Source organism: Chenopodium album, chromosome 14, assembly GCF_948465745.1.
Source record: "Chenopodium album chromosome 14, dcCheAlbu1.1, whole genome shotgun sequence".
NCBI lineage: Eukaryota > Viridiplantae > Streptophyta > Magnoliopsida > Caryophyllales > Amaranthaceae > Chenopodium > Chenopodium album.
In genome coordinates, this window is record NC_137847.1 from 3,089,117 (window position 1) to 3,113,800 (window position 24,684).

Consider the following 24,684-nt stretch of genomic DNA (forward strand, 5'->3'; position numbering starts at 1 on the left):
CAAAGATGGCGGAAGAGAACCTTATTCTCTTGTAATCTTGTGTTAAAACAAGCCACTAATTTGGATAACCCAATTAATCAAAGCCACAAAGGAAATGAAATTCCTATAATGCCAATAGTGAGTAATTTAGAACTACCCGTCGTTGGAAAAAAAAAAAAAAAGAAAGAAAAAAAAAAAGAAGTTTAGAGCAAACTTTTAGTTTCCATCTTTGATTTTTATGTTTCTATATACTTGTAATACCTATAGTGGTTATTTATTTTAACATTTCAATTTTTTTTACATGTGTATTATTTCCATCTTATTTATTTATAGTATGAAGTACTTGAAATAATATTTACTCCGTACTGCTTAATTGAGATACAAACCAATTTGCTTACTTACTAAAATTTATTTTATTTTATTTTATTTATTTATTTATTTTATATATATATATATATATATATATATATATATATATATATATATATATATATATATATATATATATATATATATATATATATATATATATGTATGTATACACATATACATATATATATATATATATATTACACATATACATATATATATGTATATATATAACACATATACATATATATATGTATATACATATATATATATATATATATATATATATATATATATATATATATATATATATATATATATATATATATATATATATATATATTTATATATATATATATGACTACTTTGTTTTGTAAATTGAATTATTGTTTATAGTACTATACTTCTATTATTTATGGAAATAAAAACATAATATTGGTACTATTTAATACAAAATACTGATATATATATTGATTAAAATGAACTTTGATTAAGTTGTACAGTAAAAAATAAACGCGCAATGTAATGTAGATTTAATTGTTTTGTGATCAACAATTTTGTTGGACCAAATACTAATTATAGCTTCAACACATACACTCTAAAGCTCACAAACTCGATCTTTTTTCAAACTATTTTGTCTCGTAAAACATCTCACATGTACTCTTAAAAGAGTTGTTAAATAAGACAATAATATATAGGACAAGTCATATTAAGCAAGCCAATGCAAAGAATTGATCTAACTCATCTAAGACATTTTCCCAAATTGTTACACTTAATTAGAACTATTTGTGACACATGCATTTTCTTTTTATGCATTGATTTTCATATTGCTATTAATTTCTTTCCTTCATCAGTACATAGAACTACTTTTATGCATGAATTGAAGCTCTAACGTTTTCCCCCCCTTCAATGCTATTCTCTCATCTCTCTCTCTCACAAACACATGCACACTCACATTTCTTCACATCGTCGAGGTTATACGATATTACATACTCCATACAATGCAATCCGTACATTACCCACGGTATGATTTGTAGGAGAGGTTTAAGGACAAATGTATTTCATGTTTGTGTAAAGTTCTGGTTTAATAGGACACATTCTACAAAAGACGTTGATAAATTATTTACGAGTATAATTCATGTTTTTAACAACCGGTAATATATATTTGTTAGAGTATATATATAGTTCATTGCCATAGTTTTGACTCAAAAATATATGGATAGGAGTTAATTTTCAAAGATAATAAATGTTGATGAAAATTATTAAGCCAATCAACATATAAATCGTATGCATGAGGGCAAAAACCTCAGTACCAAAATAAATGAATGGATGGCAAAAAAACAAAAGGACTAAAATTAAAGGTGGTCCATAGAATATTAACACCTCTGGATATAATGTAAGGAAGCCATATTTTAAAGGAAAATAGATTATAAATACCCTACCTTACTTATTGTCCTTTTAATTTGTAGATAAGATGCTTTCCTTTTTATCAAGTATCCTGAAGCTTTCTCCATGCTTAATTAAACCTCTAATCACTTAGTTTTTGTATAATGATATAAAGTGTAAAATAATTGCTTCTACATATACATACTCGAATTAGTCAAGAAATTATATTGATAAACAACCTATTACGTTTTTCTTATTTGCATATGTCTGGAACGACTAGGTACTAAAATGGCTTTTCAATATACGTTTATATTATCTAATCTGTTTTTCAAAGTACGAATTATAAAATTGTGTTACAAGTGATAAAAATAATTAAAAGAAATACTTAGTATATATGTAGTTGGTGAAATTTAGTTGATATTTTTGTGAACTAATTGCCCAAGAGGGGTCCTTAATATTAAGAACATGCCTTATAAAAAGTGTTGTCAAACCTTCCACATGGTATCCACAAAACTCATTTGGGTCCCTTTGCCTTTAATATGTGGTCTGTTAGTTCAGTTTTTAGTTTCTTTTTGCCATGCTGTTTGACAAATACACATTAATATTCAAAGGGAAGAAGGAAAATGATATTTTATTCAATCTAAATTGCAACAACACTTAATTAATTGCGAATTCTACTTATTAGTTCAAATTAACAATTATTACTAACGAAAATTGATTTTGGAATATCTTTTTTAGAAGTAATAAAAACTCGTTTGCTCACCATAAATTTGCCAAAATCAATTTTTAATGTGTCAACATAACAACATTATTGTTATTGTTTCATCTCAAATTAATAAGTTATGTTAATCAGTTGTATGTAACGCGTTTCTAAATCGATATAAAAATTGTACCGTATCATGGTAATACTTGTATTCCTGTTGTCGAGCATTCATGAAGAAGTTAGTTTGGTAAGACACGTAATAAAGCATTCAAGTCCCACTTATAACATTTGGATCATACAATTTATTTGAACCGAAGAGGAAAAAAACAACCGCAAATTTTGTCCTATACTTTAAATGTGTTACAATTTCTACGTACTTTATAAAGAATGATGTTGAAGAGGTGCAAATTGGAGTAGATAAATCTTGAACTTTATAGTTTATGCGACAGCAGTTAGTTTTTGTTTGCTTCTATCAAGAATCTACGAATTGAAAATTTACAATTTTGGAATAAAGTTGAGGGAAAACAAAATCAGAAAACTATATGCAAGAAAACAACTACTATACCATATACGAAGTACTATAGGATTATAACTATGTAAACTCATTGAATTTAATTTCTATCAACTAATAATGATTATTGATTAATAACCTACTCACTACATTAAGTTGGTAACATCATTACGTATATAGTACTCCCTCCGTCCCTTTATTACATGTCTATTTCTCCTTTTGCACGGGAATTAAGAAAGCTAAAGATTCCTTAAAACTAAAAATTGGGAGTACAAATATGCATGTGGGGTTAGAGAGAGATAGAGAGAAAGAAAAAAGTTGTTGAGAATTAGGAGAGAAAAAGTATTGGGAATTGATGTAAAGTACAAAAAAGAAAAAGAAAAATGATGATAAATCATCAAAACAAAAATAATATTGGCAAAAGGTACAACCTATAAATAGAAATAGGCACTTAATTTTGGTCACCCCAAAAAGGAATACAGGCATGTAATTAAGGGACGGAGGGAGTAGTTAGCATAAAAATTATTGGGAAAGAAGAAGATTTGACCAAGAAAAGATGTGATATCGGTTAAGAAGATTTGGTTGATACTACAACAACTTTGCTTTTAAAAAAAAGGCGATACCATTTACATGAGAAACCATTGTAAATTTGATGTTTTGTTTTAAAACTCATGCATATACGAGTATTTCATAAGAAAATTATGTAAACTAAATAAGCATGAAAGGACTATGACTTGATAAGAATCGTATGAAGCATTCACGTACAATCTAATGCATTTACATAAATGAAGTGTATGTGCACAATACGAGCGTGCATGAGAAGGTACCGTGAGTGTATACTCCATCATACATGACTAACAGAGATTTCGATGCCTTTAGAATTTTAGATGCATCATGCATGGTATAAACGTTGTGTTAGCAAATTTATACACCAGTCATTATTAAACAAACTACCTTACATTTCTAAAGATGAAGTAGTTATAAATTTTGTAGCATACGAAAGATAAAGTTGTTAATTAATAAAAGAAGCAAATCAGGCTGTATTATTATGTAACCAACTGCATCGACAGGATAATAATAGATTATGAAGTAGGTTAATCCACTCCTAAGAATCCTAGCAGCAATTGGCACCCCATATAAGAACAAGGGAGGCTGGACACTTTTTAGGTGGTTTGGGACTTAGTTTAATTGTCAATCATAATATTCCTTTGGCTCATGAAAACACTCGAAAATTAATAATATAATACAAAATCTTGTATACAACGATCTCATTGTTGATAAAGTATACTTAATAATGCCTAAAAATTAGAGCTGTCAGTTTCTGACCCGAACCGTTAAACCCGACTGTTTCGAATCGATCCGAAAAGGAACTGAACTGTTTAAAACCCGTTTTTTGGAAACCGAAAACTGACCCGACCCAATTTTTTCCAAACCGAAACTGAACTAAACCGAATTTGTGCAAACCGTTACTAACCCGACCCGTTATCAAGCCAAACCGTTACAACCCGAAACTGAAAGCAACCCAAACCGATTACGTTTAAACCCGATAGTAACCCGACCCGTTTTAAACCGAAAACCGTTAAAACCCGATAAAAATCCGATAAACCTAAATTGTTCCAACCCGTAACCCGTTGTGACCGAACCGGTTATAATCCGTAACCCGTTGTGACCGACCGTTTACGACCCGTAGCCCGTTATGACCAAACTGTTTAAAACCCGTAAACCTGTTATGACTGAGTCATTTACAACCTGTTACCCAATATGTTTATGATCTAATCTGTTACAACACACTACTCGATAAACCCAACTTATTTATGACTTGACTTGATTATAACATGACTCGTTCCTACCCATTATCTGACTAATTCGACTCGATAATCATCCGACTCAATTTTAACCCGATATGATTTTGATTAGAAACCCGTTTCAAATTGGGTAAACTCGTTTTCAAACCAACCAAGTTCAATCTAAACCGAATATAACCGAAACAATAATGGTTGGACCCGATTTCACCCGATCTATTTTGAACCGAAACCCATTTTCGAACCGACCCAGTTAAACCCAAACTGATTATGACCCGAACCAATTACGACCCGTCCTGATTAAGACCCGAACTGTTTTTAACCGAAACCCACATTAAATGGGCTAAACCCGTTTTCAAACCGACCAAGTTCAACCCAAATTGATTATGACCCGATCCGACTAGAACCCGACCCGATAAGGACCCGATCCGAATAGAAACTGCAATTAAAAAAACCAAACCGAATTGACCCGATAATTTTCAAAACCGACCCAAACCGACCCGCTTATTATTTCAATCCGTTATAAACCGACCTGTTATAACCCGAAACTGATAAACCCAACCCAAACCCGAACTGTTTAACCGAATTGACACCCCTACTAAAAATAAATGTATATGGTACATTTTACCATAAACTCGGTATTGAACATAAATTTTGTGTGCAGTTTTCCATAGGCTTTAAGTAACCTAACAAGAACTATTAATACCTTTCTGTCTAAAAAAAAAGAACTATTAATACACACATTCACTTTTATGTTAAGGAAAAGAAAGGTACAAAACACAAAGAAAAATTAATTACCATACGGTAATGTAAAACAATAATACTAGTAACAATAAAGACAAATCAATATCAATATATATTATTAAAACTCATGGTAAGACATGCTATTTTGTCATGTGTCATCAGTTTTTCCATTTGGCATATGATGTGACGCCATATCATATTAGTCCATTAATATTGAAAAACTCCATGCATTAATCTCCATGTATTAATGTTTAGTTTCATTGGAAAACACTTCATATGTATAACACCCTATTTAAATTTCCCTTAGAATGTAACTCCTTAATAATTGCACAATAATAAAATTTGTAAGAAAATAATATTACTCCATTTTTTTTGTGTGCATTAATTCATAAAATTGTACTCCCTCCGTCCCTAAATTACATTCCTCTTTCTAGCATTTATTCCTCACATAAAAGAGAGAAAGAGGAATGTAATTTAGGGACGGAGGGAGTAATTAAGATTTGATTTATATATTACAATTGTTTTTTTTTTTTTTTTATGCAAATATGTATTACAATTGTAATTATAGATTAATATATTTTTTGTGCATTATGAAATAATATATATATTGACATCAAATTTATACAGATTTGATTTATCAATTTTTTTTCAAACCCAACAGATTGATTTATCATTTATCCTATATTTATTAATGCAAAAAATTATTCTTATAGTCAAACCAGCTCATACAAACAACAAGCTACTTAAGTTATCATCTTTAATAAAAAAAAAAAAAACACTTAAGCTATCAGTGGCAAACAAGCCAAAATATATATAGTGCGGTGAAAAGTAATAAATTTATAATGACCCGGAGCATCGCTCGGACCAATAACTAGTTTGTAAGTTAAATCTCATGCCAATTTCCATAGTAATGAAAAATCTTCATGGAATTTGAATTACAAATTTCGCTTCACTCAATACCACCCCTCAAGTAGTAATAGGCGAAATGATAATCTAGCAACCATCGCGATGAATATTCTGATTAGACTTTTGTAACAAAATTACATCATTGACACCAATCATGTCCGACGGGCCTTTAGTGAAAGGTAACCATGTCCCTAGCATTCACATCTAATTAGTGTTTTCTAAAAGGTGTGAATGTTAGGGCCAATGACATTCATTAACGCTTAAAAAACAAGGCCATTAAAGATATTTTATACTCTTTCGTACAAAGTTTCAGTTGAAACATAACATCAAGTAGATTTTCCCAATAATAAGAGGCTATTAATATAAACAAGTAAAATTACAAATCGCCCTAAAACTGTCCTATAATGTATCACTTCTAAAACCTGTAAATTTAAGTAAATTGTCATTTTGCGCCTATAATATAAACTCAAAAAATCATTGGACCTGCATATTAATAATAAAATTAATAATGTAACACCCAAATTAACTAAAATATGTAAACAAACTTTAGAACTTTGCCAACTCATAGTCCCACCAAATTAACACAAATCACACTAAAAGACACTAAATTACAGCTTCAGTTGTTACATTCTGAGCTTAAAGTTGATGACCACCTTTGTTTTTGCCCAGAATTATCAGTTCATAGCTAAGGTAGAGCCTGATGATTAGACCTGATTAAGAATATTCTTAACAGATGACTAACAACAACTTTCAGCACCTAAACGCGTCGAAAATGGAGGAAAGTAAGATACTGTGCTGCTTTCTTCACAAATCATTAGCAGTTAAAAAAAAAGGCGATAACTTAAAGAACAGCGTGACATTTTGGAACCGTGGCTTTTGGTTATAATATATTAATCTCCATACTAAAGTTTACTTTGGTTAATTATTGTTTAATCAAAGGCAAACACAAAAAGAGAGGGAAGGTTCTTTGAGTTGTACATTCTATTTGATCTTATTTTCTAGTATAATCTTATAAAGGATAGAAAAAGGCTGGTTTAAAAATTGACCCGTATATGATCCAAATTCTCTATCCATAAGAACTTGTCCGATTTTACCTGTGGCCCAAGCCGAGTACTAATGGATTGTATTGATTTATATCATAACAAGCTAATTTCAATAGTACCAATATAATCCAAACTAAATGACTCATCTCCCTAATAAGACCTGAAGAAAATTAATTCAAACCAAACAACCCTTTTGCCACCCCAAAAAAAAAGGTTATAAACAAAGTAAAGATGAAGGGTGGATGAAAGGAAGTCTAACCAGTTCCATTTAAAAACAATGCAAAGGAGATATAGTTCTTTTAAGCGGAACTTTCGCTTCTGTAAAGTAAGGAATCACAAGAATAATAACCAGTCTAAACAAAGCAAGATCCTCTGTGGGGGTCTTCTTACAGACATGTTGCAAACCACCCTGAAGCAAAGAAAGAAAAGAAATAGAGGAAGTTAAGAAGAGCATATCAAACAGTTGAAGATTACAGTACATTTTAAAGCATAAAAACTAAGGACCCACATTAAATAAAGCTTCTGATGATTGAATGTGAGATATTGTTGTACCTATAAATTTAAAAGATGGGACACTTTACAGGACAGATTTCCATAAAAATCTCTGAATTTTTTCATGAACAAGATTAGCAATACACAAATAGCAGTGTCGGTGAGGAGGGGTTTAGTAGCAGGGTAAACATACAGTTTTTGGCACATGTAGAGAAGAAGCATGCACCAAAAGTAGGGTTGATTAGTCATTCAGCTGCATGAACATTCATTAGCATGAACAGAATGGTGAAAACCGACAGCCAACTGACTAAAGTTACTCAACCGAGCATAATTAATTTTGTTGATGTATGCTAAACAAATAATCTAACGCCTAATGGCTGATGCGAAGCTAATCAAAAATGAATGGCTCTCATAGCTTCAGATTAGAGATTTCTGAGAATACATTGTAGATGAATAAAGCAATTCTTTGTCATTTTTGGTGACAGATCAAAAACACAAGGTCCCCAAGTATCAGATTCTTTCCAACAAGAGTGTATCAACCATCAAATTTATATGAAGTCCTGTGACAATAGTGACCAGTTTATTAGGCGGTAGTATGAATGATGCTAACAGTAATGGATTCAAATGGAAAACCTCATGTCAATGTATATAGTAATGCAACTTTAAATTCAGTCTTCACACAAGTTTCAACTGAAAATCACATTACCATGAACTCCAGCATGCACTTTCTATGCAAAATTATACACAGATGCATTACCATTACTGTCATATCAGACGAGTGGTAAGATGTTACCAGCCATTTTATCCCTACACCTAGAGAGTGGAAGACTGTTTAGTTTCAAGTCTTTCAACACAACTAAACAAAACCAACCACTTAGCACATTTACCTTAAAAAACAAACAAGAAATTATATAAAACAAGAATAAAACTTATAATAAGGTACTTGATATTTGTTAATGTAGTAGGGTTAGATGTAAAAGCTAGACATTGTACTAGCAAAGCCGTACATACATCTACCTAAAATTAAAAGCATTCACAGGCAGATACTTTTCTAGACAGAGATATCAAATAGGAAGGTTCTGGAGAAGAAATTCCTATCAGTTGCACTATAAAGAACAATATAATAAATTCTCTACGATGAAGATCCAATTATCACGATAAAACAATGCGACCCCAGGTTGATACTGACTATATTTGAAAGTTAATACGATTATGAAAAGATCTAAAAGAGACATTATTATCATCAAATGATGTATTAAGACAGCTGGAATCTGTTCTAAGGTAATCAAGCAAAGTAGTCCCACTGACTCAAGTATAAAAGCGCCCAATGAAAATTTGAGAGGAAGACAGTCTGACCCACGACTTGAGTAATTTAGGTGTGGAAATTCAAATTACTTGCACTGACTAGTACACCAAAGACAAACACAGTTAAGAACCTCAAATTACTCCTTAGTCCTTACCATTAATAACATCATGAACTAAATAAACCCTAAAACAGACATAAAATGTGAACTTGTGAGCGAATACAAGCCTTGTAAAGAGATAATTCTAGACTTCCAGAGGGTTGAAATCAACATTTGAAACTTAAAGATAAGAGCATAATGACTGAAACAAGGAGTCACACTGTCACATATATGAGATCAAAGACAGCATTTATCTAGAGGATGGACTTGAACATGTGGCCACCATAGTCAGGGCTCATTATACAAACAAAAGTCATTTTGTATCCGTATTTATGCTTCACTTGATCACAGTTTATAAAAGTCACTATAAAGATTGTACGACATCAAAACAAGCTAGCATGATAAACCTAAAGGAAAAAACTTTACAGCATTGAAGGAAAAGTAAAAGAAAAAGAAAAAAAATGTGTTTGATATTACCACTTTACATGTATATAGAACTGTTTGCAAGCAACTTTTCAGTTTTAAAACATTTTAAAAAGGAAGTTATTCGCAAAAGAGCTAAATGAAAGGTTAAAGGAAAAAATTGTCGGTAGTGTGTCTAAACTAAAGTATTGTTGCGTTATCAACATGTTCTTAGTATGATATCTTTGGTTATCAGATAAGGTTTGAATTCAGTACAGCCTATGTCACCACCCTATGAAGCGGTAAATAGCAGGTTCAAATTGTCAGATCAAACTCTATTCTTGTAAAATTCATATCAGAGGCAATTTAACAACTGATGATGCAATAGATCATTAGCAAATTGAGACAGATGAAGGTTCAGTTCAAAAGAGAAAAAGGGATTCAAGACAAACAATAACTTGATGTCTTGGACATGTTAATTCAGTTCTTCCAGCTTTGCAAAGACATGTTGTGATATACTCTGTAGCAAACATCTATATCGAAAAATGAGATAATATACGAAGTATATGACAAATTCCTTTCACCCAAAATGTAAAGTATTCTGATGTAATTCATCCAGAAACCATCAGCAACACTTTAAATCTGGTCACAGCCAAAATAAAGCATGAAGAAAGACCTTTGTATTCACGAGTTGATAATATCGCTGCTCTCTTTGGACAAAAAAAAGAAAAAGAAAAAGAAAGTATACACAGAAAACATGAAGGTTTAAGAGTTGGGCACTACAGTCCAGAAATTTAGAAAATAAAGCAAACACTTCTCTCATGCTATATGCCCTATGAGCTCAAGACTTGATGCTCAACAGCTATAATCAGTGCTCAATACTCCCAGCTGGAAATAACAAAAAAGAAGTTGGACTTGGCCCAGGATCAGGTCAAAAAAGCTGAGCAGGTGGTATGTTAAGTTGAAGGGATTTAACGAAACTCAAAACATTTTAGCAAGATTGGTTGTGGGTTGAGAGTTGAGGTTTTGGAAAGCTCTCATGAAACGGAAAGCTCTCATGAAACATAACTTTTAATAACAATTGATTTATCAATCGTCATACATCATCATCATCAATGTAATAATTAAAGCCCTATGATCTATGAGTTGATGATCAATTCTACCATCATGAATCCTCTTTACCAATCATATAAACAATAATTTCTCCTGGAAAAAGTAACTGCATTTCTTTGATGACTATTTATCCCGGTTTCCATAAGGTAGCAATCTCATAAATACTCTTTCTTTGCTTAATCCACTATCAAAACAGCATATAAGTCTACATGCCCAAGGTTTGTTCTATAAAATGACGTGTAGCCAAGCAATTTTTTTTTAAAAAAAACAGCCTATCATAATGGGTGTTGATTGTTCAACCGCCTGTTAACTATAAGCGACCTAGAAACCTCCACCCCTCTTCCCCTCCTTCAAGATGTTCTGATGAACTCTTAAAGGGCCTCAAAAGCCGTGTATTATAGCCTTTAGTATTAGCTTCGTCAAGGTAATAGAATCACAAAATACCATCAACGGATTTGTATCAAGTATTCAAGTCCCAAAGCAATTTCTCTACTGCGTCCTCCACAACATGAAATGGATAACTAGATCATACAGAAACCTTCAGAAGGTTATGTGAAGTCGGTCAAGGCAATTAAAGGGCTTTCTTTAATAAATTTTGTTTCTTTTACCTTATTTGATGATGTAATGCAGTCAATTCCACGTTCATATGCAAAAATATATATGATGTAATACTCCTTGCGTACACCGACAAGCAAACTGTGGATTTTAAGTTCTTAATATACCATCTATGTTTTGGACCTATTGTTCTTCAACATCCACAAAGGTTCTTCTCTTAAAAGTTCTTCTCTTTACTCTCTTTCTACTTTAAACATCAACGCCTTACCCTCCTCAAAGTGCAGGATGATAGACGTTTTCTGCACTAGTGATATCATATTCACTCTCTCTAGTGGGTCAACCAATGGACCCAAACAAAATTCTAGACTTTCTTTCAATCCTTTTAGATGTCTTCCTACAAATGTAACCCTTATACATGCTCCTGGGCAACCTAATTGCAGGCTTAACCTTACACAAGGACCGGCTTATACATATACTAAATTTACTGCTATAAAACTCCACAATTGTACAGCCCCATTACAGTCACGAATCGCAGCAGGCTAATTTTGAAAGCTTCTGTTCTTCTAACTCTAGATAAACAGTCCATAAAAATCTGGCAGGTTCCCAAGGTTCCGGATTAGCAAATTTGCACTAACCTCAACAAAACTCAATTCAACAAAAGAAGCAGCTTTAACACTAAGTTGTTACATAACAACTTTTCTGGTGCTCTTTTACTCATTCCATCCTCCTATCTTCAAATCGCAACTTCAAACTTAATATACATTATACACTAGCCTGATAACAGCAATAACTCGCTAAAAATCTTGCTATTGTCTTAATCTTAGGATTTTCAGCCTTAATCAATAGTCACTGCAATACTGCTAAATCATCTTATAAATTATGGACTGCAAAATTCTATAAAAATCAGCTTTATAAACCCAATTTTCTGCTTTTGCAACTCAATTACAGTAGTCTGATTCTACGCATTAGTATTATTCAATTGTGTTCTGCAAAATTCATTCAAGAAAGATAACTAGCTTAAAATCGACATTTCAGCATTTATTTATTTATTTTTATCGGGAGTTAATTGATAAGATAATTCAGAATACAGAGAATTAACATGAAAACATTATTCTATAACTCCCCTTTATATTTCGAATTAGAATTTTCACTTCTAAATTGATGAAAATACAGAATTATGCAGGAGCCAGTAAATCCAAATAAACGAAAGAAGCAAGTAAATTCTATGTAATTAAATCACAATTATAATTTTAACATAAAAAAAAAGGGGAAAATAAGAAAGAAATGGGGTTGAAAGAGAACTAACCTCCAGCAGCAGACTTTCGCTGAGGGCGGAGTATGTCCTGTTATAATCCTGCAAGCAATTGTTCAATTATGTAAGAGTAGATTAGAGTTTAACCATTTAATCGGAAATGATTTTGATTTAATTTGCTTGTGTGATATGGGGTTTAGGTGTCTAACCATTCAGTTCCAAATGATTTTGATTTAATTTGCTAATATGATATAGGGTTTACTCCATTTAGCTATGCAATTCGTTAGTTCCACATATGGAGTACCAATTTGCCCTATTTCGTTTGTTGATCAATAACTCGTGATAATAGGTCGAATATGATCAATACAATACCCAATATAACCGGAACGAGCCATACTAGGCCGACTTGACTCATGTACAACTCTAGTTTCCGTCAATAATTGTGTTCAACTGTGACTAATAACACAACTTGCTATGTAATGTCTTTTGGTATAGAGCTGAACAGTGTCGCTCACTTGCTATGCAGTATGTTCACAATGTTACAATTGCAATGGTAAGATTATAAGTTCATCTATAATAGTAGTACTTTGAACTACACATTTCAATATCCATCAAATAGTCTTAAAATGCCCATTAAAGCTTCAATCTTTGACAACCCAGAAAATCAAAGACGCCCTCTTTAAACCCATCAATAATTTCTGAAAATTAATATTTTGAGCAATTAATTTTCTCCAAAAATCACACCCCAAAAACCGATTTAGTCGAGGAAAAAAAAAAAATCATTTTTAATTTTTGGAGGCTCAGATCTGGAATTCATCAACCAATTTGGTGCAGCAAAATTCAAGAGAGGGAAAAAATTCAACCAAAAGGCGGCAAATCAAAATAACAAGACTTGAGTTTAAGCATTTGAGGAGAGAAAAATCACCAACAATTGCAAAAACCCCAAATCTAAATTAAATTGCTGCCAAGCCAAATGGGAAAATTACCCAACTCAAAGAAATTAGCCACAAATCCAAACTGAAATCGACAACAATGGAAAGAACAAAATCATCACGGCCTCATAAAATTATTATTACTATTATTATTATTATTATTATTATGGTTTCATGTAATTTGTACTCCGTATAAAATAAGGGGGCGTTTGGTTAACGCAAGAAAAATGAAGGAGTAGTAGTACTAGTATAATTGTTGTTTTTGTTGTTGATGATGATGATGGTTTGAGGGCCGTTTAATTTGGTCGCAGAAATCATCGGCAAAGAGGAGAGTGGCAAACGGTCCTCAAAAACTCCCATGGCCTCTCCTTGCCTCTTTCTTGTTCTTTCCATTTACCCTAATCTTGATCACTTTGTGTTGCTTTTATAGTTAGGAGTTTCTTGCTTTTGATGGGCTTTGTTGGCCTGTTTAAAGCTTTAATTAATTATCTAGCCATAGCTTGGCCTCGTGCTCGAGTGGGTCAAAATTGAAACGTGTTGTGGAATGTTGTGGTTGTACTTGTGGTTGTGTCACTATTTCATAAACGAAGCTCATGCATGGTCTGGTATAGTGCCATGCTGACAGCGGACCTACTTATTAAAGGAGCAATGTCAGTCTTTTATGCTTGTGCCCAATTTCAAATACGATGTCTTTCATGTGTAGGTAATGGCCCACCATCATGCCTCTCATATTATTTCAAACTTACGATGGGCTCATAAAGTCAAACCAATTTTATAACAAGTGGTTGTGATTTGTTTTGATAAATAACCTTACAATAGTTTGTTTAACAGATTGTGAACTAAAAATATATGTTGTAAAATAAAATTTAGGATCGATAAAGTATTCTGAATGACTTAGATTGTAAAATTTCTATTGCAAAACTAGGCAAATGCCTATTAATATGGCTTTCATTATAAATTCGACAACCATACAACATCATTTATACAAATTTAAAGCTCCAAAAAAGAATGAAAACCTTAATATACCTTCTAAAATACTACATACATTAGCACATCTTCCCCATCCCTCCACCTCTCTTTGTTCCTCTTCTTTTAGAAGTAGTAGAACATTTTGCACCCATTCAGCCTCAAAGTATACTTGGGCCGACAATTGTTACAAAATTTAAAAGCCCATTTTAAATATTACATGGCAATTGCAATAGCATTGCAAATTTATCCCTTCTTTACACAAAAATGTGGGAGCTTCATGCTTGTTCTGCCCCATTCAATTTACTTGGGCCGCCCAATCTAAATCTACAGGCCTCAACTGCATCATCAATCGACAAAAATACAGATTCTTTGCCAATTACATCAATGAACTTTGAAGCTATCAACTTCTCCATTACTTCAATCCTTGGATTAACCAGTATCATCTGCATTTTTTATGAACAACCAACTATTAGTCACGATCTTTTCATACACACTATAAACATAAAACAAAGAATCCGAGAAGTATATACTCAACTAGAAAGATGAAAGAATGTGACATACCTTGATTTCTTTTGCTCCTAGGAGTCTTTTCAATTCGTACAAAGCCTCAATTCCGGTCATGTCTATAGTTGTCACTCCTATAATAAGAAAATATCAAACTTGTCACCTCTCTACCCTACATGTACTGTTGATGATATATTAATGTTAGAGATAAGGAAAGTGAGATAAATGTAATTACCTCCTAATTCCAAAATAAGGTGCTCAATGGAATCCCCTTGATAATCCTTGTTCAATTCCTCATCTCTAATCCACCTTAGAACTCTGCATGACATAAAACAAAAGTATTTTAGGCTATAAGAACATCCTAATAAGAAACTATGGGGGCATAAACGAGTTTGATAATAATCACTCACCTTTCTCGAACATATGTGCTGTTTGAGTATAAAATCGGGGAGCCTAGTTGAAGAATCAGAACTCCTGCAGTCCCTTGTGCATTAGGGTATTGCTCAATGTCGCGGTACAGATTTGTGTTAGGAAGGTTCCCTAACTTACAAGTTGCTGGCCTTGCTGTGTATAGTAGTGCCCTTATAATTCCCAATCCAATCTACAAAATGCATGAATACATTGAACCAAGCAAGGAAGTAAATTTTCGGAGTACATAAAAACAAGATCAAAAGACTCAGATAAACGAGGCTATTCTTACCGACATCCCAAGGCCAATATCCATACTGAGGAAGGTGACTCCTAAGAAGGCAACCATGCAAATACAGAAGTCAAATTTATCAACTTTGAAGAGGTGGTACGCCTTGTCATACTCAATTAGACCGAACATGGCAGACATGATGATTGCAGAAAGCGCAACCATAGGAGTGTAACTAAACAATGGTGCCAAGAACAACAATGTCATCATCATAATTATTGCCATCACCACATTGGACATTTGTGTTCTGCATCCTGCATTGAAGTTTACAGCAGTCTTCGAAAATGGCCCTGCATAAATACATCATAAGAAACATGAAATCCTGATCAAGTCTAATAATTTTTTTCAGAGTTGAAGAAATTTAGACAAACCTGTAGTCAAGTAACAAGAAGTAAATGAGCCAACAATGTTCATAAGACCAAACGCAATCATCTCTTTGTTGCCATCAGTCTGTTGATTCTTCATTATCGCGAAACTTCTTCCAATGGCAATTCCTTCCTGTTACGTTAGATTCCAGACCTCAAATTAAATTTTTTTTCTTATATTGATTAATGAATTCAATTATTTTTGGAACATTAACACCAAGTACTGATTAGAGCAAAGACGAATTAGTAGCCTTACAGCAAGACCTAGAATAGCAGTAAGTATTCCAGCTTTAATAGGTGTAGCAATGTACTTGGGATCAAAGTTCAATTGTTTAATGGAGGATGGATTAATCCCTCTATTCAAATGACCAACCTGCAATATGCACCATCAATCGTTAATTCAATGGAAAAATTGTTTCTAACATAGGAAAATGATACACGTAACTCTTAACCTATGAATAATATACCAAAACTAAAATAAGTCCAACATTCCAAAGGTATGGAAACATGTCATGATTTTGCAACTTAATACATACTAGAATACATTTTAAACCCATCTATGATCATGTCACGTTTATTGTTTGTATACCTAGATCACGGTATTTTGTGATAATTGTGTTATGGTCTTAATTTTAATTGTTCAAGACAATCTCATGTCATATTTTGCTTAATCACTTAAAATATAAGAGCAGTAAGTAACAAAATGTGGCAACTCACAATTTGGACACCAAATTTTTCGGCATGGGCAAGATAGGCGAAAAGGCCGCCGACTATGACAACCACCAGAGGAGCCATGGCTGAAATCCAAAATAGCTTTGGTCTTTTGGTTTTCTGTCCACAGAATTTTTTTTAAAAAAAAAAGGATTAAAAATATAAATTAGCATGCTTACATGATTCATGAAATCACGAGTTATAGAATCTTTGATTACAATACATTATAATTATCAGCATACATATTCCATACATCACGAGTCATACAGGACCAAGTTTTGGACCGTCCAAAGATCCATTTATACACTATGCCAAAATGTCAATCAAGTATTGTTTCGTTTTTTTTTTTCTATTTGTTTTTTACAAAAATCAGTCGTAGGTAAGTATGATTTTAGAGATTGTTACACCCTTTGTTTTAAAATAAATAATAAAGCGCATTTAATTAATTTAAGGACGCCCATGTTTATCTCTGTGATTGTTTAACCCATAATGTTTTTTTTGAATAAATCAACATTTTTAATTAAAGACGAAATTAAAAGTAAATGAAAAAGTAGAATAAGGAAGGTAAGGAGTCTAACCACGTATCTAGTGAACTGTAGGAAAACAAGGAAGATTATACCAATAAGTGCACTCTGCCAATGCCACTGCATATACACCAAATAATTCAAACATTAAAATTACAACTCAATTCAATAACTGCTAATTTGACTATCGTTGCAACATACAAAGGAGAGTGATGATCTGTTTTCTCAATCATGCAAGTAATCAGGAAAATTCAATTTTGCAACTTATAACCTTGGGTCCCACTTCATCCAACAAAAATCAAACAGAAATTGTTGAATGATAAAAATTGAGTATCCCTTTACTAATATATACTAATATATTCAATAAAAAAAAATCATAAAAAAATGAGTATCCCTTTACTAATATATACTAATATGTACGGATCTTGTTATGTACAATTGTACAAATGTACTCAAGTTAGGTTAAGTTCCATAGGTCAACCCTTAAGAGTAGAGGGAGAAGGGGTGATAAGGGAATCTCCCAACTCCCTAGGAAATGTAATTGGTGGGGCTTGAACCTAAGGTGAGTTTCCACCGAAGCTTGGTAAGTTATCTTTATAATTATGTGCTCACAAGGCATATGCAATTGTGCATTTGATGGTACATACGGAGTACAACATATGTCGCATATGTATAATTTCATATTTGTACATATTAAATAGTAGTACAACATATATCGCGATTTAAAGGTGACAAAAAAAAAAAACTCAATTTTGTATTTGGTGTGCTTTACAAACTAAGGGAATTATTGTTACTATCAATCAAGGATAATACTAATAAAGGCATAAAACGACAGAACAAAGTAGTAGGGCCTTAATCTTTATAATAATAAAAACAGCCATAAATTTAAAGGATAGAATTGAAAAGGTAAGATGTGTAATGTACCTCTTTTTTGTGGCTGAGCAAGGTTTTCGTTACTGAGATAATATCAGTCTTAGCAGTAAAATGTGTTAACCCCAAAAATCCCTTTAACTGTTGCAGAATAATTATCACTGCTGTTCCTCCCATAAACCCAGTAATCGTTGAATGCGATAAGAAATCCACCAGAATTCCTAATCTGCATATTAAATGGAACAAATAATTTATGTTTATAGGGTTCATGCAATTTAGGATTAGATTTAAATGCTTTATTGCACGGGTGTATGATACGATTAAATCCACGTTCACTTCACTTTATTTTTGTTGAATTGAAATTATTTTTATTGAAACAAAATTATATTTGCTGAACTTAAATTATTTTTACTGAACTTAAATTAATTTTACTGAACTGAAATTATTTTTGCTAAACTGAAATTATTTTTACAGATTTTCTATTATAATTCTTCTTTAAGATAACTGAATTTTATCGAACTAAACTTATTTTTACTGAACTGAAATTATTTTTACTGTACTGAAATTAATTTTCCTGAACTGAACTTATTTTTACTAAATTGAAATTATTTTTACTTAATATTATTTTTTTAACATGAATTGAACAAGGCCTTAATAACATTTCTATCATTGAAATACTTGATATAAGTATATACTTAGGTATATCACATGTGAGCATTAGTCGTGTTTGGAAAATCTACATCATAGACAGATCACAATATCCTACCTAATTTTGATCCGTTTTATAGATAATTTGGAACACTAGATCAAATTCTCATTTCAAATTTCATCACCTCTTTGGTACATCTTTCATTATTTTTGGAAAATGATCGATCTTGACACGCTAATTGGTCTCATAAAATAAGCAAGAGGTTGGTGGCACGTCATGGTATATATGGTTCAAAGTAACCAACTACGTAGTATAACACTAGGAAAGCACAAATTAATATCGTCCATTAAAATTAATACTTGCGTGATTTTACATTATACTCGTAATAGATCCAACTCGTTGACTTTAAAGTCTATATTCCTTTGTTACTCTCTATAAACCAAAGTTAATATATACAAACAGCAATATTTCCATTTTAGTAAAGTCATTTCGTCGACTTCAATTTTAATTAATTAATAGCAAGCATTAACCATACTATTTAAAAAATTTAACTTATTGTAACAACTAATCGAACGTGAAATCATTAACTTTGACTCATCCATGAAACCATATGAAAAGTAGACATGTTTTTGACTAGGAAATGGAGTTATGGACCCCTAAACCATAAATTCAGATACAACCTGGACTATTTCCCAACTCCCCTCTACTTATAATGTTAATACTTTTTAGTATTAAATCATTAAGAAACTCCGATGTGATAGGAAAAGGTAATTTGACATACCAACCCATTAAGTCGTGCACATAATAGAATAGTATACTCCTATGTCACCAAAAGTCGACTCACCATTAAAAGAAATCTAATCTACATATTATTACTATGGGTGTATTCTCTTCGTCTTATATAAATGAGTTCAAGATTAATTAAATATAATAATCATTGATAAGGTAAAATTATACGGAGTAGTTTATCGTTTAATCATACGTTTAAGTAGAAAGAATACACCCTATGTAATTTAATTACTACTCCGTATGATTGACTCATCCTTCGGTCGTTTCGATCTAAAATATCCATGAAATACTCCGTGTATGTTATGCAATATGCATACATATAAAGACATGCATTACCTTAATAGACCCAAAGCAGTTTCAATGATTCCACAGAAGAAAGTAGCAGTGAACACCAAGCTGAGATACAAAGACGGGTTGTCCGTTGGCGAAACTGTCTCTCCGATAGTGTTTGCTATGAGTAAGGAGCAAGCCGCCACTGTTCCCACCGCCAAATTCTTTGAACTCCCAAATACAGCATATATAAATGGTGGCACAAAACTTGAATCTGCATTTAATTAATTTTAATTAAAATTTTAAAAAGTTTTTGCAACAATGAGTTTAAGTTTAACATCTAAAAATTGAAATACACACGGACATCCAATAAGCTAACAAATGGTAGGTTAAATTTTTAGCTTCAACATTAACCATTCCACGAGACCACGACTTTATTGATAATGGGTATTTAATAATGTAACCAATATCATTAAATGAAATAAATTGAGCGTGTTTGAATTTCCAACTACCAATTGATTTAACTGGTCGATAAACCAAGTTTTTTCGACATAATCGACACATATATTAGTCACAGAAGACAATTAACACATACGTGACACATATATTAGTCACAGAAGACAATTAACACATACGTGAGGCCCGATGTCGCCTTCTAGCCCCAATTTACGTATCTTAGACGACGATCTTGATAGACACAAGTCACACTAGTAGACATAATATAGCTTGGCGTCAAACCTTTAATTTTATCCTTGCTGCTACTGCACCCATCTCTATTCCTATATCATACGACAAAAAAAATGTCTTATCTCCTTCAATACACATGCTGACATGCATGATTTTTTCTAAGTTGTGTACAATAATTTTAAGTTGATATTTCAAGATATATATTCTAGTTTTTGCGATCTTGGTGACATTAATTTATTCATATTCAATTTTAGGACCTACAATATTATCTATTATGGACAGTTGTTAAGTTCAATTTATTTTCTAGCAACAAGAAAAGACATGAAAAGAATATATTATATTTTATGATAAAACTTTATATTCGTATTTATAAAATTAATTTTAATCCCTTTATATAGCATCTAACTTAGCTTAAAAAGTGCCCATTGATAATGGTTTTTTTTATCAAAAGGAAAATACTAAGAATAATTACTATGGAGTACTTATATATAAACCAAATAGCTGATTAAAAGTAATAAAACAAAACAAATCAAGATTGATTTGAGATATAAACTGTACATATTTGAGATAACTTTTTAAAGTTTAATAGATATGAAATTAGATTACAGTTGAAGTAAAAAAAAATTAAAAACAAAGTGGATTTTCTTCACCAAAAGAAAACCTAAATGTATCTTCCATAATCTAAATTTACCATGATGCACTACTTGGCAAAGATTAAACGTGCACACCAGATTCATAATTTAAACCCATCATTGTGACATTTGCATTTGTGATTTATACCACAGACTTATACAAATTGAAAATGACCAAATTCGTATGTTCATCTTGCACCATGTGTATATATGAATCTCCGACTATAGTATAACTTATATAACCGCATAAACACAGTCAAAGACTAATGCACGATCCACATTAGAAGGAAACTCTAAGGAGTTATATCGATAGACTATTTCTTACGACATTTATAGAAATAAATTCGCTGATTATTTTTTTTGGTGTTTAGAGAGCCAAGGGCGGGGTGAGAATCGATCCTAGGATCTCCTAATCGGGAGGAAAGTTCTAACCACTTGAGAATTCTCTCACTCTGTTAGAGATAATATGGAAAATATATGTGTGATATATTTTCTGTATTGATCTTATTAGAAGAATAATATATTTAGGTTTATTATATGTTAAGATATTATTTAAGTATATCTTTTAGGAAGATTGTTTCATATCTTATGTTCTTAGGTTTTGTATAAATACTCAACCTATTGATAAATAATAAACAAGCAATACAGAAACCATTCTATTCACTCGTCTCTATTAATTTGTCATGGTATCAGAGCAAGGCCCACGGTATGGGACCTCTAATGGTTTGAGTATATTGCCAGGCCCAAAGTTTGGGACCTTTAATGGCATCAAGTATTCTGGGCCAAATTAAATTGGATCAAGTGATCCTTGAGTTAAAGGGACCTTACATGTGAGGGGGAGTGTTGAAGAATAAACCTCTCAAGTGTCACCACATGTAAGTGTCCCACATTGGTTGAAGAAGAGAGAATTAAACACTTTATAAGGCTAAGAGGCTACTCCTCCTATTGCCATATGATTTTGGGATGGAACCTCCTTGGACTTGTGAAGTGGACTCTCTCTCTTAGTTTGCCACATGTCTTCGCTAATAATTAATTGATTGTTAATAAAAACGGAAGAAGAAGCGAGAAAAGAGGTAGGTACTTACAGAGGCCAATGACGGGAGGAATTTTGGTAAGATTGGCGTAACTGATACCTTGAGGAATAGCAAGACTAGCAATGGTAAGACCAGCAAGAACATCATACCTAAAAAGGCTAAAATTATAACTCGGAAGCCACTCGAAAATCGGAACAAAATACTTAATTCCTTTTATTAATCTCTTTTTTGGAGGGTCATTGCTATATCCTCTAAAAGGATCGTCGGGAAAAAATGTTTCAGCAAGACTGGATTTTAATTTTTGTTTAAATTTTCTTGGTTGAGCAAAGTTCACATTGTGGTGATGGGTATGATCGTAATTTCCGTCCTCCATTGTTGTGGTTTTTTGTTAATTGGTTTTCTGGATTTGGAGTTTGTGAAAACAGAGGGAAAAATAAAATAGAGGAGAAGAAATAGAGGGGAAACAGAGGAGAATGAGAGGAAGTTAGGTGAAGAAGTTAGAGAAAATTGTGGGTTTATATAGAGTGAAAAAATTTGTGTTTTGAGGTAATTAGTGGGAGTGTGATGATAGAGAAGTGACGGGTAATTTGGATAAGATGTACGTTAAAATTAAAATTACAATTTTTTTTTCTTTTTTTTTTTTTTTTTTTTTTTTTGTGAAACTAAAAATTACATCATTTTTTCTTGGAGAAGTTTGAGAGTTGAATTAATTGATATATGTATAAAAGAAATTTAAAAAGTTTTCCTAAAAACAAAAGGTTATAAATCTAAGGGAAATTCTCAATGGTAGCCTTGTGTTTTTGCTTTTTCTCAATGGTAGCCAATTTTTTTTTCAATTCTCAATGGTAGCCTCAAACTTTTAAAAAGTTACAAACGTAAACTTATTAAGCTTAAAACGTCATTTGCCCGTTAAGTTTAATGATTTGTGGTTACATTTAAATCTGGTGAGTAATAAAAACTCCCACCAACCCTCATTTAACTCGAAAAGCTTTTCTCTCTCTATCACTCATCTCATTCATCTTCGACCTTGGTTCTGCTTGAGGATTTCGATTTCTGGGAAGATCTTTGGGCAGGATTTCAAGTAAAAGGAAGCGATCTTGTTATAATTTGTTTGGAAGACGCAAGGTATGTCCAATTATTCTTGGTTTGGTTGATTTTGCTGTTTGATGTTGTATGAGTTGCGAAATGGTTATTTTGGTGTTGAATTTGGAACAATTAGGGTTATTTTTGCTGAATTACGCAGTTGTATGATGTTATTTGTATAAATTTTATGTTTTTTTGGTTTGGGTTTTGATGTTTTTGTTAGTTTTGGGTAAAATTGCATGAAATGCGCAAGTTTGTATGTGTTTAGGGGTAAAATTGCATTGCATGCGTTGTGAGAAAGCATGTATCTTGTTTTTGTAGATCTGTATTCTATTTTTTGAATTTTTTTCATATGAAATTGTTGCAGAATGGATTATCCAGTGGTGCTTAAGTTTCAATATAAGCATACTGATGTTGAGGTTATTATAGATGACATTGATAAGGCTTCTTTGGTTGATGTGATCGTAGACTACTTGGAAATATGTAGGATAGAGGAATTGGAAACACCTAGATACCCTAGGTTTGAGTATTGTTGGAAGATGAGACAATATGAGCTTAGGAATGATTTTGATTTCATGGAAATGTTTGAGAGGCTACCTGGTAAAACTCTGATTCATATTTGGGTTGATAATGGTGAGTGTGAAACAGATATTGCACAAGCTGCATTTAATTTAAGAACTAGTAGGTTAACAAAAAAACTGCATGAAGAATGGGCAGAGGAAGCAAGAAAAGCTGTCAATGAATCTAATCAAACTGAGAAATTAGTAGAATCTGTACCAAAGGAACCAACAAAGAAATTAGTACCTTGGAAAAGTACAATGCAGGCTAGGGAAGATCAAATTTTGCACCAGCAATTAAGTGATATGCAGATTGACCCTGACATGACAATGGCTGACATAGAAATAGAAAAAGAAATATATAGGGAATCTAGTACTGGAAGAGGTAGAGGAAGAAGAGGGAGAGGAAGAGGGGATACAGGGAGAGGGAGAGGGGGGGTAGGGAGAGGTAGCAGAGGGGGCAGAGGGAGAGGAAGTAGAGGGGGCAGAGGGAGCAGAGGGAGGGGTAGAAGTATTGGGTTCACTTTTGAGCAGTGGTTGGGTATTGACAATCCTGGGGTTCAAAATCAGACTCAAACCCAAATACCTGCTGCAGATCACATTCCCAATACTGAATTACACACACCCCCAGTTCTTATAGTAAGGAGGAGCCCAAGAAAACAAGGCAAGAAAGCCCCAATCCCTGTTCCAGAAAATGCTAACCAGTCATCACTAGCTGAAATTCAACCCACTGATCCTGCACGCCTAACCC

General features: G+C 32.5%; 1 protein-coding gene and 1 long non-coding RNA gene across 2 annotated transcripts; both read right to left on the minus strand.

Moving 5' to 3' along the window:
- Positions 1-6,660: 6,660 nt before the first annotated feature.
- LOC145578573 (uncharacterized) lies at positions 6,661-13,254 on the minus strand. The gene is made up of 4 exons (XR_014098887.1): positions 12,870-13,254; positions 12,715-12,762; positions 7,703-7,852; positions 6,661-6,883 (listed from the first exon to the last, which is right to left on the minus strand). It is a non-coding gene; the product is annotated as an uncharacterized LOC145578573 (long non-coding RNA).
- A 1,245-nt stretch (positions 13,255-14,499) lies between these two features.
- On the minus strand, positions 14,500-22,795 carry LOC145579858 (putative sulfate transporter 3.5). The gene is made up of 12 exons (XM_081637144.1): positions 22,345-22,795; positions 20,007-20,214; positions 18,287-18,458; positions 17,417-17,482; positions 16,845-16,958; positions 16,384-16,500; positions 16,134-16,260; positions 15,766-16,052; positions 15,476-15,666; positions 15,301-15,383; positions 15,123-15,199; positions 14,500-15,004 (listed from the first exon to the last, which is right to left on the minus strand). The coding sequence occupies exons 1-12, from the start codon at positions 22,664-22,666 to the stop codon at positions 14,837-14,839; spliced, it is 1,932 nt and encodes a 643-aa protein (XP_081493270.1). The 5' UTR covers positions 22,667-22,795; the 3' UTR covers positions 14,500-14,836.
- Positions 22,796-24,684: the final 1,889 nt, after the last annotated feature.